This window comes from Vanacampus margaritifer, chromosome 8 (genome assembly GCF_051991255.1).
Source record: "Vanacampus margaritifer isolate UIUO_Vmar chromosome 8, RoL_Vmar_1.0, whole genome shotgun sequence".
NCBI classification, from domain to species: Eukaryota; Metazoa; Chordata; class Actinopteri; order Syngnathiformes; family Syngnathidae; genus Vanacampus; species Vanacampus margaritifer.
In genome coordinates, this window is record NC_135439.1 from 18,747,016 (window position 1) to 18,765,229 (window position 18,214).

General features: G+C 39.4%; 1 protein-coding gene across 1 annotated transcript in view; it reads right to left on the reverse strand.

The window, feature by feature from the left end:
* Positions 1-201: 201 nt before the first annotated feature.
* Positions 202-18,214, reverse strand: part of sulf2a (sulfatase 2a) — a 50,694-nt gene continuing 32,681 nt past the window's right edge. Inside the window, exons 3-22 of the mRNA XM_077573853.1 lie at positions 15,031-15,263; positions 14,151-14,390; positions 13,922-14,073; positions 12,183-12,352; positions 10,083-10,233; positions 9,677-9,852; positions 9,430-9,558; positions 8,485-8,541; positions 8,235-8,364; positions 7,758-7,965; positions 6,432-6,690; positions 6,238-6,334; positions 6,060-6,154; positions 5,825-5,884; positions 5,589-5,752; positions 3,750-3,892; positions 3,519-3,627; positions 3,391-3,424; positions 2,975-3,028; positions 202-1,387 (exon numbers count right to left, since the gene is read on the reverse strand). Of these exons, the coding sequence (XP_077429979.1) occupies positions 1,357-1,387; positions 2,975-3,028; positions 3,391-3,424; positions 3,519-3,627; positions 3,750-3,892; positions 5,589-5,752; positions 5,825-5,884; positions 6,060-6,154; positions 6,238-6,334; positions 6,432-6,690; positions 7,758-7,965; positions 8,235-8,364; positions 8,485-8,541; positions 9,430-9,558; positions 9,677-9,852; positions 10,083-10,233; positions 12,183-12,352; positions 13,922-14,073; positions 14,151-14,390; positions 15,031-15,226 (2,655 nt within the window). The 5' untranslated portion in view covers positions 15,227-15,263 and the 3' untranslated portion in view covers positions 202-1,356. The remainder of the gene's footprint in view (positions 1,388-2,974; positions 3,029-3,390; positions 3,425-3,518; positions 3,628-3,749; positions 3,893-5,588; positions 5,753-5,824; positions 5,885-6,059; positions 6,155-6,237; positions 6,335-6,431; positions 6,691-7,757; positions 7,966-8,234; positions 8,365-8,484; positions 8,542-9,429; positions 9,559-9,676; positions 9,853-10,082; positions 10,234-12,182; positions 12,353-13,921; positions 14,074-14,150; positions 14,391-15,030; positions 15,264-18,214) is intronic.

Sequence of the window (18,214 nt, forward strand, 5' to 3'; positions counted from 1 at the left end):
TGGTTGCTAAGCAACAAACTAACGAGAACAATTTAGCATTGCCATTTTAATTTGACATATCACAATTATAATGCGATATATTCCCAACTTAATATTGTGTCATTAATAGTATAAAAAGCTCAAATAAACAATTATTCGGCTAGAAAGTCAGTCAAGAGTTACCATGTGGACAGACAGTGACCTCTACTGGACACACAGCAGTGACGTCATGTTTTGGTCAAACAACACTTTATTCACAATGACTGTCAGCACTCACGTCTACACCCTGCTAAGAAAACAAAATAAAATTGGAGGGAAAAAAAGGCAGATCGCTTAATTCACAGAAACATGTACATAACGTGTTGTTCCTCTGGCACGTAATAAACGTTATAGGTTAATGTCTTCACAGTGAATCATTTTAAGTGCTTTTCTCATGTAAAGATCCAAAGGACAATCTACATTCCGCTTGATAGTAGTCCATTTGTTTCAACTCACACAATGAGGTCCGCCTCTTCCGTATTATAAAAATATTGTAAACATTCATATCAATTGCACAACATACATTCAATTACAAACTTGTACTGTACAGCAAGTTTACTTCTGTATGGTTATCCTGTAGCACCATGTATATAAGCAAGCTAGATTGAGACATCTACTGTGTGGTATTGTCATTACAAAGGAGAAAATAAATTGCATTAATAATATACATTCTGCCAATGATCAAACATTTTGGACTGAGTGGACGGTATAATGGATGGGCTTATTAGGACCTTTTTCAAATAGTGCCATGTTGAGATGTGCTCAGGTTTGATAGGGTGTCATTGAGGACATTCATTCATTAAGTAAAATTCAGTTTTGACACAAAAGATAATGGCCAAAGGTCATTTGTATTAGTGGGCTCAGAAGTTCACACATCAGTGTCGCATTGGTATGTATGGGCGGAGACAAGTTGACATGTCTGGTACTACGGTCATGGATCATATTGCTATGATTTAGCTTCTAAACATGAGTATCCTGAATGAGTAGCAGCAGAGTCGACGGCTTGGCCCACTCCAGTCCAGTGTCACATGGATGGAAGTTGATTAAAGCTAATACTTATATACTACAAGCAGTGAAATGGAGTGGCTTGTGCATACACATACTGTCCCATCTGAATCACAGCATCCAATTCTCATGGACGGACGGACGGATCTTGACGTGAGAATGAAATGCACGATGAAGAACGACTGATAATTACAGAGTTTATGAGCGTCCTCTCAGTTTCTTCATGCCTCCTGCCCGGGTCAACGGCTCTGTAATCAATCAAAACCCAAACTAGTGATGTCATCAGAGTGTGGCAGGACTGCCTCTTGCGCTTGGTAAAATGGAAACAGGTGATTAGCCGACCCATCCGTCCCAAATCTGCCCCCTGTCAAGAGAACGCAGCAAATTAATCCAGGATTCCAGATGTTTACTAGACAGCATGGCTCCAGTTGTGGTCTGTTCCTGCTAAGAAGGTGACGAAATGTAAAAAAAAAAAAAAAAAAGACAATAACACGACATGTGGTAAGTACACAACAAGACGTCTGCATTGCAAATGTTAGAATGAAAAAAAAAAGAGGACGTTGAAATGTTTGCAATGCAGGTAAAGATTTTGTCAAGAGAGCCAGTGTTGGTCATGTGACTGAACTTAAAATGTGGATGGGAGGATCTTATACAATGCTGTTTGAGCATTTCATTGATTTACAGAACTGTTACTGTACAACATTTCTGCACACTAGCGGAATGACAAATTTTTGCATGATCTTTCAAGCCAAAAATTGAGATAACGGTGCTGCATGGTGGTAAGGAATGCAACTCCACAACAAGCAGCACTGGCAGATAGCCTTCAAGTTAATTCATGCCGCTCCCGGTTGAAGTTTAGTCATACTAAACACAAAACAAAGAATTACAGATTATATATTTAATAGAACCGCATAACTTTGACCTCTGCTAGCTTAATGCTAACTCACAATGCAAAACCCCATAGACAGGCTTATAAAGAGTAGGGCTGCGTGTAAAGAAATCAAATAATCAATGTCAAAATGATTTTTCTTTTCAAGCCCGATATTGATTGATCTTTTTTCCCATAAATTCTTAAAAAAACAAAAACAATTTTAAAGGCCAAATTCTTTGGGGGGATCTTATTGTTTTCTTGAAATTTACTGCTCACATGTATTTATAAGACCTGATTTATTGCACTTTAAGACTTTTTTTTTTAAATTATTATTATTTATATTTACAATTATTGAATTAGATTATGAAAATATTTTCTTCTCATCCTTGCTGATGTCAATGTTTTTCTATAACTTAAGTGATTATAAACACACGTTACTTTCTATAATAAACTAAATAATTTGATCGGTTACTGCCTCCACAAACTTTACCTTGGAATTTAATATTTGTAGAGTTTTTAATCATGTCGTTGATATTTAAGAAGAATTGATGCACCTTAAGTAATTGATATCGTATTGAATTGAAGTGAATCCAAAAATCCAAATCAAATCAAACTGAACTCTTGTGAATCAAGATCGCTTGAGGAGATTAGAATCGATACCCAACCCTAACAAAGAGCATAGATAGTTGTGATGTAATCATCCTCTAGCAATGGATATTTGAACACATTTATACTCACATGCATATATTCTTTGTCCTCTGCGAAAAACAACTGACATCACTGCAATAAACTGAGTCACTTACAGTAGTTGTGAAAGTCTTCTTCCTTTGTGTCCTTCATTTTAGCTTGCACTTGATGCGAACTGGTAACATTTAAGAACGTTACTAGTAGCACTAGTAGCACTCAGCTGTCAACAAGTGCAGTTTTGCCTCACTAGAAACATGTAATTGTTCTACTAGTGCGCAGAAATGTCACAATGGAAGCGGAAGGCCGTCGTGGTAGTGTGTGTGCGTAATTGTTCGTGCGGACAATAGGAGCTTGGCGTGCTACAAGAGGACAGATGGCTTACGACAAACTCACAGCGACTTGGAGGACGGTTTCTTCACTTTTGGCCTCTTTCGACGATAAACTGGCCTGAAAGCATGCACAGCACGATAACGTGCAGAGCAAATGCATGTAGACAAACACACAGGTATAAACACGCACGCACAGATGCACACAAACACACACACACACACACACACACAAAAAGCAGAGATTAGAAACGAGATTTCATTGCAAGAAGAGGAGAGTCTTATATTTTCTGCTTGTGTATGATTAAAATGGCTTTGTTGAAGAGTCATGGCAGCGAGAACGTCAGTGAAGTAATCTGAGCGGGGAAAAGAACTAAAGACACACCAGGGAAGCCGAAACCTCCCCGAGTTCTTATTGTAACCTGAATTCCATCTGCGACGTTTGTAAAAGTAATCAGAAGAAAGCAAAGTGAAAAAAAATACCTGTATTCACTAAAGTAGTTTCGCTCTTTGCCTCCTGAAAAGAAATGGAAAGTAACATTAGTCTCCCACTGACATGAGCGGAGACGAGACAATCCATCACGTTTGCCTTCAGGGCTTGGTCCGCTCACCCTTTTCAGGGTTGCACTGCTTGTGTCCCTTGCAAGCCCGCAATTCCATCAGCTGTTGATGCATCGAATTCAAAGCGTTGCGGTCCAGAGTGCTGACAGCATTCATCAACTGTAGGAGTAATCCAAACACAACTCAACTCAACAACATGAGCCAAACAAATCTGCAGTTTCCGGATGGAAATTGTGATTGTGTGTGATTGAACATTGAATGCGTGGCTGGAGAAGTCATACCTGGTATGGGTCGGTGTTGAGGTCAAAATATTCCAGGAAGCCGGTGGCAAACTCGCAGAACAGGAAGTTGTGCGTGTCATTGATGGTCCTCAGGCACCAGTAGGTATTGTTGTTGGCACTGGTGCATGCACAGAACGGCCCCACTGAGGCAGGGATGGCGGAGAGAGGTGGAAAAGGGAAATCACAACAGTGTTCCAAACTATTGTTTTCGTCACAGCTGTCCTGGGATGTACGGGGAGCTAAACATAGACCGACTTTCCAAAAAACACCAAACACAAGTGACGAGTTCATGATTGCCTTCATTTGTTTTCTATACAGCAAAGCACAATTTTGATGTCAATTCAATTCCTCAATAAAGTACCCTCACAACCAAGATGCTACAAGATGGCAGCAAAACACAACTTTTGTCTACATGATATGGAGGCCTAAAACTGCCCCCCAAAAAATAAATAAATGAATAAAAGTGAAAATAAAAATGGATATAAAAAAATATAAATCCAAAATACAAAAAATAAATAGAAATTGAAATAAAAACAACACACAATATATACATATATAGACCCGTAAATAAATGGATCAAAGTACAAATAAAAAAAAATAAAAAAAATCCAAAAAGAAAAATAAATGTGACAATAAATACAATAATAAATATATAAATAGAATTAAATAACCTGCTCACTCGACCATTGAAAGGAAAGCAGTTTGCAACTGCGGAGTCCAACCCCTTCATTTGAATAACATTTTGTCCTGACAGAGCGGCTGCAGCATGAAATAAATAAATGTGAGAGGAGGACGTTTTTATTTACTGATTGATATTTAATTCTAAGTATATATTTATTTTTGTATTTATTTCCACATTTTTATGTTTATTTTTTGAATCTTGTTTTTAATTTTTGCATATATTTTTACTTATGGATATATATATATATATATATATATATATATATATATTGTTGTTGTTTTGATTTCCATTTCCATTTATTTTTTCTATTTAATTTTTGAATTATATTTTTTAGATCTGTTTTAATTTTCACTTTTATTCATTCATTTAATTTATTTTAAATTTTGGCAGTTTTGGTCCTCCATATACTTTTGTCTATATGAGTCTCTCCAATGTGTATTTTATGCTTGTTTTGGATATTAAAAACTGTTGTATTTTATAATTTAGCACTTTTATAAGACTTGTAATTTGATGGTACAGTAATCTGTATTTTGTAGGTTGCTTGTATGTAAATTTAACTTACTGTTATTTTATTCTTTGGAGACTAGTACTACAGATAGAAACTAGCATTGTGCTAAATCTGGTGCAGCCATCTTTGTAACGTTACCGCACGTTGTCCTTTTAATAAACTAAACTCAAAAACTCACACTCCAACATAGTTCCTTGATGTAAATGTGCCACAAGATGGTGCGGGAGTAATACTTTTGTTGTTGATTTTTGATTGTGGGTCTGGTGTTGTCCTTAATTTTTTTTGTGATATGTTATTATTATTCATAATAAAGAAATATTTGATTGTTTTGACCAGTGCTCAGGAATTGAGCCACCTGCATTAAAGCAGTGATTCGAACTGCTTCAGCTTCACTGGCAACTATCAGTCAACCAATCAACAACCAAATGTGAGCCATGCTAATCCTATTGTGATTGGTGACGTCAAAGCAACTAGTAAAGTACAAATCAAAAGTAAATATTTGTATGAAAAACACTTCGAGGCCATAAAAGCAATCAAATGGCAAAACAGTAAGTGCGGCACACTCTGTTTGTAAACTTTAAAATGCGTACGTCTAGACCGCTGTAAAAAAAAGAACCCTCTGTAACGGAAACAGTAGAAAGTTCCTTACTTGTCCAGAAGGGGGCAGTCTGCCAGTGATGATTGTCATGGGTGAAGCAAGTGAGGCCCGGCATGCTGCAGGTGTCATTGTTCTGGAGCCTCTTCAGGAATTTCCGCAGTTTCTTCCTGCGTTTCTGCTCCTTCTGCAGCCACTGCGTCTTCTGCTTTGGCATTCTGACGAGAGGAAATACAATCCCTTAGAAACTATACACACTTCCTGCCTTCGTCATGCACAATAATTCATACCTGAACGAATGGACGCGTCCAGTACCCAGCATGACGTTGTCTTTATTCTGGAGCAGATAGCTGTCAAGACAATGTTGAAAATTGTCAACAAAAACATTTGGACAGATATTTTTTTTCTGTTTCAATAAAATGTACAATCTTTCATAATTTTTATATAATCTGTTTTGTATACTTTTGACTGATATTGAACTGCCTTAATTATTAAGCCATCATACACAACTAAACTTATACTCACCTAGGACTGTTACACTGACAATCGTCTGGTCGCACCTGTTTCAGGTGTCCTTTGACCTCACGTAGGTTCTTTATCTTGGTCTGCAAGGTTTCAATCTAGCCAGCACGATAACACAAACAACCAAGGATAAGGTACCGTCTTATTTCTGCATGTAAGAATACAACAAATATGACCATACCTCATGCTCAATGTGCATTTTGTGGTCTTTCCACGCCTGCAGGGACTTATAGAGGCCACCGTCACATTTGACGGTGTCATTCATTAGAATAGAGCATCTGTCAAGGGGAAAGGTGTCACTTCATGCGAATGACGACAGCGTGACATTCTTCGAGATCACGTTAAGCAGCAATGACCACAGACGCGCATACAAACCTGTATGTGACCTTGAGAGCGGAAGGTGGGGTCACACTGTTGTCAGTGGTGGGCCGGGCTGTGACTCCCATGCCACTGAACTCTTCATCGTCCTCCTCATGCGCCACTCCTCTGCTTTTGTCCAAAGTCCAAGTGTTGTTGTGGAACACGGCGGGATGGTAGGACTCTTCAAGGTCCACGGCGTACATATCTCCGTCCAGCTCAAAAGACACTGAGCGGGCCCAACGCTTCCTAGAGGCAGGCTTGCTGGATTTCATCTCTGAAAAGGACAAGACAAAGAGATTTGATTATAAAGAAGAAAAACAAAACTGAGATTTTTATGGCAAAATAAAAGGATGATATTGTGTGCATGGGTGGATTTTTACGGTAACGTGGTCATGTGCACAATACACACACGAGGGCAGTATTTCCCAGAGTATAAAGCCATAGTACACATTCAATTTACCACATCACCAAACAAAAATGTCACCAAAAGTATATGTCCTGAAATAATAACAATCTTGTCTCAATTTTTATTAATAGGGCCTGTTTAGTTGAACACAAAGCTACAGTATATTGTTTTGTTGTATGTATAGAATGGCAAGAGGTGGATAAAGTTGCGGCATCTCGTGGAAAATAATGGAATTATTCTGCCGATCACTATATGCGGCTGACATAGATACACCGCAGATGAAAAACGCTAACTTATTTGTTATGGTAAATAATAATATTTTTTTGACTAATTAAGCGAAACTGGATCATTTTCACATGGCTCACTTCATTTGTTTATTCGGTGATGTTTCCACAAGTGAAATTTTTTTTTTATCTTTTTGGGTGATTGCTCTTTTTACACACTCTGACTCGCCAAAAAGCCAGTCCACTGTTACGCATAGGAAAAGAGGCAGCCCGCAAAGCTTCAGTACTCGCAAAGCTCAGGCTACGTCCATGGTGGAAATGAAAGTCAGACTTACCATTGGCTCGGCAGTTTATGCCGTCTCACTTGCATGACAACAAGATGACAAAAATGGGCTGGTTTTGGCAAGACATACATTTTTTTTCCTTCTTGAGAGTATTTTGATGAAAACATGTCATCGACATGTTATTAATAAATTTAGGAACTGTATTGAATATAATATGAATATTGATAGCCTATAAGCATTTTCCTGTAATTTTTAGCTTCCTGTTACAATGTTGATTAAACAAAACAAAACAAAACAAAGGTTCTTCTGACATCAATTTGTTAGCCAGTGTAATGACATTTAAAGTAAAAATCAGACATCTGAAGAAGAAGAAAAATATACCATTTTATCATAACCACATAATGAGTGATGAATAAAATAAGCTTACTTTTCTTAGTGAGCAGTTTCTTTCGCTTAAGGAGAGATGTTTTAAATCCCACGTTGCCGCAGTTGCAGCCGTCTACAGCGGACGAAAGAGACAGCTGGGGACCACCGCTGGCCATCGCAGCCTGCATTCGGGGGGCATAGAGACTAGCCATGCCCTTGCACTTATACAACCTCAGCTTGCCAGAAGGGTCCTCCACACACTGCCACTTCTGAATACAAACAGTGGGGGAACGTAATGTTGGTGCAGGACTAACATATGATGTGGAGAATCACATACATTTAAGATGCCAGATCATGATAGTCAAATAAAAACTAAATGGATTAAAGTGCTTAACACACACACACACGCACGCACGCACACACACACACGCTCTCAAATATTGATTTTGAATCTTCCATCCTCAAATCGTATCAATACAGTGACTCTTATATTCTATTTTGTCAACTAAATTCACACGGTTCTATATTGGCCAGATACCTGTCCCGGTTGTTGACAGGAAGTCTGGTACTCTGCCTTCTGGCATAGCTCCCTCACTCGCTGGTATTTGGGCAGGAAGTTCTCCTCCTGAGCCATTTCCTTCCCATCGGCCCTCTTGTGGAGAGGCTTTCTGCAAGAACAGGGAATGAAACATAGGAAAGACTACCAGGAAGCTCGGGGACGAAGAGTCTGTTGTCAGCAGAGGACAATGCCTCGAATGAAAACATGTTAGAAAAGTCGTAAGACATACCCTCTCTCTACAAGGAATGAGTCTCTCCAAGTTTTACCTTTCCTATTTAAATTGAACCTGTAAAAAAAAGATAACAAATAGAGTGAGCATTGAAGTGAGAGTAAATACACATACTGTCCACATTAGTTGTTTTCATTTCGCCTATTTGCAGATATTGTTTTTGGAGCCCATCCTCTTATTTGCTGAAAAACTCACCAATTTGATGTTTTTATGCTCAGGCCAAAGCCCAGTCTAATATACAATTATATAAACTGCGCTAGCATCACATTGTGCTATGGAAAAATGTTGAAGTGAGAAGTTTAATTAAGTTAAGCCATAACTCAGTCAAAGTAGCCCTTTGTTGCTATCTTGTGGCATTTATGGGCTATGGCTATTTCAAAGACCATGTTTGCACACTCACAGAAATATTTCAAGCCTAACATAAGATTTATGTAATTTTTTTTTTACATGACAAATTCCCATTTACTTTTTTTTTTTTAAAGATAATTTTAAACACAAACCTACCAAATAAACCTTATATGATACATAATCATTAGTCTAATGAAGCCTATTTATTTGAAATGCATAATCCTCAGGTTTATGTATTTATTAATAAAGTATAATTACGCTAAATTAATAATAATGGGAGTATTTATTCAAAATACATAAATTATATCGTTTGAATTGCATTATAAACAGGTTACCTATACACGATAAATATGCTGCTATGTGAAAAACAATTTTCATTCCCCTCCAAATTCTTTTTTATTTTTATGTTTTTGGGATGAAACTGAATGCAGACATCCAAAAAATGTAAAAAAATAAAATATATATTTTTTAAGTAATTATACTTTATTATTACTAATCTTAAATTAGGCTTGAAATATTTCTCTGAGCGTATGATATTGAATAGATGGGTGATTTTCACATTAGTGGTTAGCATGTCTTAAAAAAAAAAGTGATCACCTGTTCACTGGTTTGTCAGCGTCCAGCAGCTTAAGGATAGACTTTCCATCCATTTCTGCAGGGATATCAAGACCAGCCATGTCCAGCATAGTTGGCGCTAAGTCAATATTAAGGACCATATGGGGGTTTCTGCATGGCAACAAAAGCAAAACAATGACTTGATTTGAGTTTCAAAAGACCTCAAATTCAACTGCCGTTAAATCAAATCAATAGTGTATCCTAACTTGCATAAAAATGCGTCACTCACATGGAACCTTGCTCCACATTGGGCCCACGTACATAGAAGGGAACGCGGATATCAAACTCATAAGGCATTGATTTTCCCTTCACAAGCCCAAACTGGCCAATATGGTAGCCGTGATCTGACGTGTAGATGATGTAGGTGTTGTCCAGTTCGCCCGCCTCCACCAACATGTTGTGCAGCTAAAGGGGAATATAAATCCACTGAATACTCGTCAAGGGAAAATGGTTTCCAGTAGCAGTTTAAAATGAAAGGGAATTGAATGACACTACAAGTGCATCAGTGAATACATTAAAAAGTCCCAGTTAGAACAAGCACAGATCTCTTAGGACTTGGTTTTCTTTTCTGTGTCTGTGATGACGTGGGTGTTTCTTTGCCACAGCATGGAAAGGCGATGTGCTTGCCCTCCTACCTTCTCCATGCTGTCATCCACAGACAGCAGGGTCTGCATCCTCCTGCGTTGTAGCATGTTAGTGAACTGCATGTGCACAGGCCTCATTGGTCCTGTGTAGCGGAGGATCCAGTGTTTGTCTGGGTTCGGAGCATAGTTGTAGCTTGGGGTTCTGGAAGGAGAAGAGATAATAATGCTTTACTGGAAACTTGAAAATCTTGTTTCTGAGAAAGGAAATAGCAAATCAGAGTATTTTTGTTGTTGTTGAATTTCCTAAAGTCGGTCCATGCTACCATGGCAACAGTAATTTACAATGTCCAGCCACAAAACTGGTAGAATCTCTCTGAACCTTTCTTACAAAATCACCATACACTCTAAAAACAGTTGGGTCAAAAATAGACCGATCCTCTACGTGGGTCTACTTGACCCAATTTTGAGTCAAGAAATTGATCTTTTAGTGTAAAACAACGCATAAATATTGGTCTGATCCGTTACTTGAGTAAAAAAAAATTGGGTCATTTTGTATAAAACAACCCAGAAAGTTGGATCAAATTGACCCAAATAGCGGATCGGTCCATTTTTGACCAATATTTGGGTTACTTTTGACCCAACTGTTTTTAGAGTGTAGTTGGTTGCATTATATAACTTTACCTCACCTTCAGCAGTACTCTCTCTTCCACTTCCTTGAAATGCTTTACGCAAGTTTTACAGTGAGGAAGTCAATATTATCCATTAAGTAAGCCATTAACGATTTAATACACAAGAGAACCTGGACCAGATTCATTCAAATTCTAATGTTTTCTATAGAGAAATGGGTATATGGTTAGCGTTTGACCTCAAGTTCCACTCGACAGCATTGCAAGTTTTCACTGCATTCGCATAGTAATGAGTGACCTTTGTCGATTTCTGCTGAACTTTTTCTTTCCCAAGTAGCAGGAAAGATGCTAATGCAATGCTACACCGGAGGCTCAGCTAGACATGTAAAATGCAAAGCTGTACAATCAATGGGCTTGGGCACGGTGAGCACAGTTTGATCAATATCCTCAACAAACCACATGGACTCTTAATTATTTGGAAATAAACAATACTAAATCGAGGCAATTCAAGAAGCAAATGAATTTAATCTCTCAAATGGGATCGATTCAACTAAATAAACACTAATGTCTCGTGCTTTAATTCACAGTAGCAAATGTAATGTAGTGTGAACAAGGTGCCAAGGTGAGAAGGTTTATCAACAGAGGACAACAAGAAATCACTGCCTCTCCCTCTCCTAATGTGGTCGTTGAGAACAGGTGGGAGGCGCGCAAAGAAAAAGAACCAGACACGACACACTGAAAAATCCCCCAAGGGATGCAAATGTATGGAGAAAGAGCAATTAAAAGTTTGTATGAAAGCACTGGGGCCAAATTTACTAATATTCGGCGCCTAAAGCCTGCATGGCACAGGTTAATGATGCTGAGGGGATTAGATTAATCAAAAGAATGGGTTGTTGGAAGGAGGGGGTAGGTACGAAGAGCAGTCTAATTACTGGTCCTAGATTTGTCTCGAGAGGCCAATAGCAGACCTTATATTCGCCAGCAGCACAAGTCAGGAGTACGGCGCGTCGAAAAGACAAAAGGCTCGGCTGCTCTGCAGGAGTACGCGTCTGTCATCATTAGCTATGCATTACATTGACAACATTCGTGTCGCTTCTTGATCATTGCTGACAAAATGGAACAAATTAGCAGGGCTCATTACAGCGGCACCATGAGTGTGAACAACATGTGCGCCAAATAAACTGGAGCGACACACTGGCTTGGCTGCCAACAACATCCTGCGAATGGAGGAAGATAACATCCACACATGTGATGGTTGAATTTGTTATTTAATTATTGGTGACAAGAAATGAAGCTTGAATATAAAGAGGACTTTTGAGCAAGTATATAGCTTGTGCATATCCAAATGTAAAAATGGATCTTTGTGCTTGCTAGTGAAGATTAATTAGGCAATACAGTACATCTGCATAAGTAGATGCATGTACAGTATTTGTCCATAGAGAATCCATAAAGGAAAACGCTTCATAAGCAATTAAAGTGGCACGCGAGTTTATGCGTGCATTGCGAAGGTCGCTCTTGTTCTCACATGTGCTGCGAAGCATTGGGGAAGGCAGTGCTGTACTGCGGGGCCGAGTCCTCTGGGCCGTGAGGGGCAACGTGGCTCAGGACCATCATGACGGGACGGTTAGGATACAGCCGCTTGGACATTCGAAAGTAGTTGACGCTGTCTTTGGTGATGATGTCAGTCAGGTAATCCTGTGGAGAAAACACACACATATAGTGAGTCACCAAATCTGTCAGAGACCTCATGCTGCACCTGAATGGGCTCTTTTCGCAAATCCACTACTTCTTGAACTCAATACCACTCCTTCACTTCCTGTCTTTTGTGATTGGACAAACTGATTAATCCAGGTGTCCCTGACCTCAGTGACCACGACGATAATGGCCAGACACACCTGGACTAAACAGTTTGTCCAATCATGAAAGATAGGAAATGAAGAAGTGGTATTGAGTTCAGGAAGTAGTGGATTTGTGCAAAGAGCCCATTGATGTCCATACATCTATCTTCTGCACCGCTGTTCAGGTTCACGGGAGTCTTGAGTAGTCACAATACCGATACTATTGATACCACTGGTAATTTTGATACATAAAATTCACACCACAAAAAAAGAAATACATTTACAGAAAGATCTCCATAACCCCAAAAAGCATTTTTTTCAGAAAATTTCATGAAATTAATAGCAATTTTCTATTCTTCTAATTTCAAATTTCTAGTTCCTGATCGCAACAGTCACAAGAGGGCAGCCTAACGTGTTCCGCTTTTTTACATCCTGTCCGAGCCCCCCCCCAAAAAATCATGAAAATGTCTTGTTTTCATTGCGCAACAAATGGGAGGCAGAGTGCACTGCGTTACTGTGACTGGTGGACCATGGACTGCTCCCAAGTCGATCGTGAGGGGTGTAGGAACAAAAAGGGATTTTTTTTGTATCTGCACACTATTATTGTTCTATATTAAAAAATAATTATATATTTTTAAAAGGTAGGTCGTTTTATGTACCTCCCCAAGTGTTCAAATACAACATTAGCTTACTTGTAATGCTCTGCACTGCCAAACCGGAGGGCGTGGGTTTGATCCCGGCTCGCCCCATCATGGAAACAAAATTTACGTTTATTATTTATTAATTTGTCAAGTAAGACTTCAAAATATAATTATATTTTAGTTTTATTTTCTACCCATGCAAAGGAGAAATACATTAAACTAGTTATAATGCAGAGCGTCAGAGTAAACTTTGAGTATCATTTAAGTATCTAGAGGCGAGGTCGAGTGTCCGCTTTTTTGGAAATTAAAATATGGTCACCCTTGGGCAGGCGATACTAATTTATCGAGTGCCGCCCCGAGTACGAATACCTTGAAATAATGCTGAGCACGATACCGATACCTGGTATTTGTACTCGCTCATCCCTATTAAAACATTTCAGAGGATGTTGAAGTCAGATCCTGGTATTATCCTTTTGCTGAATTACTATTGTTAAAACAAGGCTCGAAATAAGCGCATCGCAGTTTTTGCATCAAAATGTGAATTTTGCAAGCCAAATGTACACACTGACTAGCAACTAACTGCAAGTGGGCAGAGCACGCTGACGCAGGCATTATATACCATTATACATTATAAATATTTGATCTTTATTGTTCCCAGCACACTTTTACACTTATATTGATATGTAGGATTAATTTCCTTTTATTTATTCTTGTCAATCTGGACTTCCTGCATACAATTCTGGGTTGTTTTTTGCAATGAATTTTAATTGGACTTGTATTGGTACCTTCGAATAGTCACTGCTGTGTTTCTCTCGTACTCCATTTCGGCAGAGAGTGTAGTTGTAGAAGCGTGAGTTCTTCACCAGGGCTACCCACTCTCTCCAGCCAGGGGGCACATAGGAGCCATTATATTCGTTGAGATACTTTCCAAAAAAAGCTAATCAATAAACCAGAAAGAACACACATTACAAAACGGTAAACGATGCGATATTTTGAATCGGTTTCAACATTTACCAGTCCTGTAGCCAGAGTTGTTGAGGTGTACGGCGAAAGTGTGCGGTTCATGGTGGACCTGCCATGAGGGTGAGGAGCAGTTCTCGTTGTTGGTGTAGGTGTGGTGGTTGTGGACGTACTTCCCAGTCAGGATGGAGGAGCGGGACGGGCAGCACATGGGCGTGGTGGAGAAAGCATTGGAGAAATGGGTGCCACCCTTCTCCATGATAAGCCGAGTTTTGTTCATGGCCTGCATTGAGCCTGGGAGAAAACAGTGGAGAGGGTCAAGGGGGTGGAGGTAGGGGGGGGGATTCAGAGGCAAATGGTATTGATGAAAGAAACACTAGAAGACAACATAAAGCAGTTGAAGAACTACAAAGTGAAAAATATAAACATCGGGCATGAGAGCGCAAAAGCCGTTACGTCTAATGGCGGAAAGAAGAAGGCGTGTGCAGGGACGAAGGAATAAATCTTTTTGCTTAAGTGTGACCCATTTGGACTCGTGTGTAGTAAAAGCTTTTCAAGCTGATGGTAATTGTTTGGGGAAACAGATGCTTGACCATAAATTCCTGCTTTTCAATGAGAGTCTTCTCGCTAGCCATCAGCAGAGGACAAAGGATGTCACCAAGGCTATTATGTAGCCACTCCAGTCCAATACGAACTAAAGAACTTAAGTGGGTAGGGAGATGGCTAGCGTTTGGCACCTGAACAATGGTAGGCATAGGCAGCTTCTATTTCATGCCAGCGATGGAGAGAGAGGCAAAGGGAGCACATGACTTTGACTAAACAAGTTGTCATAGTGCCAGGAGACCAACTTTCTCGTCCTGGACAGAATAATCATGTGCTTGCTTAGGAGACCGACATGGACTATAGACTGAAACTGAATAAATAACAGTCTTACCCAACTCTATATCCTGATCATCTGTGAGGATGAGAATGATATTTGGACGCGTGTTGCGGATTTGCCGGTCCCGCTGGAGACGAGACCTCATGCGATATCCAGACAGATAACCGGAGCCCTGCGCCGCTGGAAGAACTCCTCCGAGGATGAGGAGGAGGAGAAGTGGAAGAGGCGTGGAAAGCCTCAGCTCGGCCATGGTCACTTCCACCTCGGTCCCTCTCGAGCTCAACTACCTGTGAGACAAGGGCCAGATTGAGAATGATACACATGACACACTCATATATAGCGAGTGGGTGAAAAAGAGCAGATGTAAGCCTCAACGCAGCTATTACGGGCTGCTCTTCCATACAAATGCACTCGTTTGAGCTGAGCTCAGCTCATTAATCAATCATTAATGATGCATTAGTGTGGTGTCATTGGCTTGGTGTAATGATCTCTGGTGATGAACACATGGCTGCAAGGAGGGGGGCTAATGGGCCTGGGAAGGGGGCCAGCTTGGCCCTCGCCACCCTGTGAGAGGGTGAGGGTGTAGGAGGGAGGGAGTGACAGGGAACAGAGGTGAAAGGCGGACTCAAAAGGATAAAAGGGTGACAGAATAGAAATAGGGACAGAGGTCGCTTAGCAGCACGAATATGAGAGGGAAGAGTCAGAAAATAATCAACAGAACAGCCAAAATATGCAAATCTGTGTTCTGTACTAGAAACTGTACAATGTCATAGTTATATATTTACTAGGGGCGTCAGGCAATTACAATTTTTAATCATGATTAATCAACTATTGACTTCAATAGTTAACTCACGATCATCTGTTCTAAATGTACAATACCAAGTACAATACAAGTTTTCATACTCTTGTTAAACTAATAGAAATATTGAGTTAAAATTTAAAATATGTACAGCACTGTAAAAAACAAGTGTGATAATGATTTGTGTTGGTTATTATTTTATTTGTAGGGCTTTGGCGACAGATCAGTGCATTTTTCTTTTCATATTAAGACATATCTAATCTTTAACGTGACGTAACTTGTGAAATTCTGCACATTTTTTAAATTGTAAAATACAACTTGACCCCAGTCTCCACAAATATATTATTACATTTATTACTGCTAAATTTTGACGTGGACGTGTCTGCAGGCTTTCCAAGTACTGTAAGTAGTAATAAGTAAGTAGTCATTAATTGTGGCATTGAAGGAACTTTAAATTAACTCAAAATCAACACACTCATTTTGACACCCCTAATATTTAAATTACACACATCATAATAGCATCAGATGAACCAACGGTTCACATCAGGCTAACAATGTTCCCAATGATGATGTGCAATAATTACTCACCTCAGTATTTTAGATTTAGATGTATTAAAAGCACCACTATGCAGTGAGTTATTTTTAAACACACTACAGGAAACATTGGCCTTAAATACCACCATTGCTATTATTGCAAGAATAAACCCCACAGACTAAAATAAAATAATTACAAAATGCAAAATCCAATACCAACTATTGGCCTGCCAAGCAGAACTTAAGTGCTGCAATAATGTGTTTATCTAATGATACAATCAAAGCAGACAGACACCCAAGTGACCAGAATCATAAACAGTTTGCCAGCAGCTGAAGCATGTCCACTGAGACACTCGGCTGTCAGAAACAAGAAAGTGTGTGCGTTGCATATGTGTGTGTGTGTGTGTATTGTGTAACCACGAGGAGGATGTGGCCAGAACAATTCTTGTCTGCAGATAAAGACAATAACAACACTTCAGTCCAGCGGGACTCTTGCGTTTCCTTTACTTCAACATGACTTGAATATAGTGAAGGTTACAATTGACTAGAGAAAGCCATTCACCTCATCTGACGTGTGAAACATCAAACGGGCAAAAGTATTGGGACACTGAAAATGGATAAAACTGTGAAGCCGGTCAGTCTCTTTTTCCGATTTGTGAGGTCACACCACTGACATTGGAACAGCTCTCATTTTAATCCCAAATATCTTTGATGAGGATGAGGTCAGCACTCGCATTCTTCCACACTGAACTCCTACAATCAAGCCTTTTTTGACCTTGCTTTGTGCACTGGGGTACGGCCATGCTGGAAACGAAAAGAGCACTTCCAATCACAAAGGTAAATGCATCGTGTTAGCCATCCATGTCTTGGCAAGATGAAAAATTAAGATGAACCAAGCCCAGTCCCTGGTTGATTAACTAATTAATTAAGAGGTGTGTCTCACTCCATGTTTTTAAGCCCCTCTTACATTGCCTATTTATGCCATGATTCATCATGCCAACATAAGAACATGGACAATGCCTGGGCAATTTTAGGATTACACTATCACTAATCAGTGAGTTAAAAAAAAAAAAAAAGGATGACCGGCGATGACCGATCTGATCAGAAGAAGGAGAAATCTATCCAACCTATTGAACTTCTTTATTTATTCTACAGTCAACCCCCGCTATTCAAGGGGGCTTGATGAATAGCCAAAATACGCATATGATTGAGACCCACTGAAATGCATTGGGAAACCTTACAAATTTGACCTCAACCACAACCGTGTTCTTTGATTCATAAATAAATATAACACATTCATACTTGCACACATTCTGTTCCTGTTTCCGACAACTGAGACCCGTTTTTGCAACGTTGGGTGTCTTGCTAGGTGGTACCGTGAAAGTAGCCAGGCTTAGCAGCACTCCAACAACAAGTTGCAATACTGTTTTGACCCTCCAGTTGAAAAGCCCTTATGGATGAGCAACATAATATATAGATAAAAGCGGTTAAGAGAGTAGAATAAAATGACGTGATGGTAAAAGCATGAGTATAAAACCCATACAATATACAAAAGATAAACGAAAATCAATTAAAATCAGTAAAAATAACAAAACCAATAAAATCCGCTCTCAACTAAAAAGCCTCTTTGAGGCGCCTTTTAAAAAGTCAACTGGGATAGGCTCCAGTTCACTCATGACAAAAGGAGGACATGTGGTGCAGAAAATGGGTTCTATTTACTTTACCTTCTGTAAAGGGACAGTGTCTACAAATTTGTGCCATCTAGTGGTGAACTAACAGAATGCAACGATCTAAGTTTGAAGTGCGTGCATTTTGAAGCACACACACTATGGTGCCTCGGATAGGCCACACTTCGCAAGCCTACCACCAATTACAAGTTATTCTTCTTTGGGTATCTGTAGCATA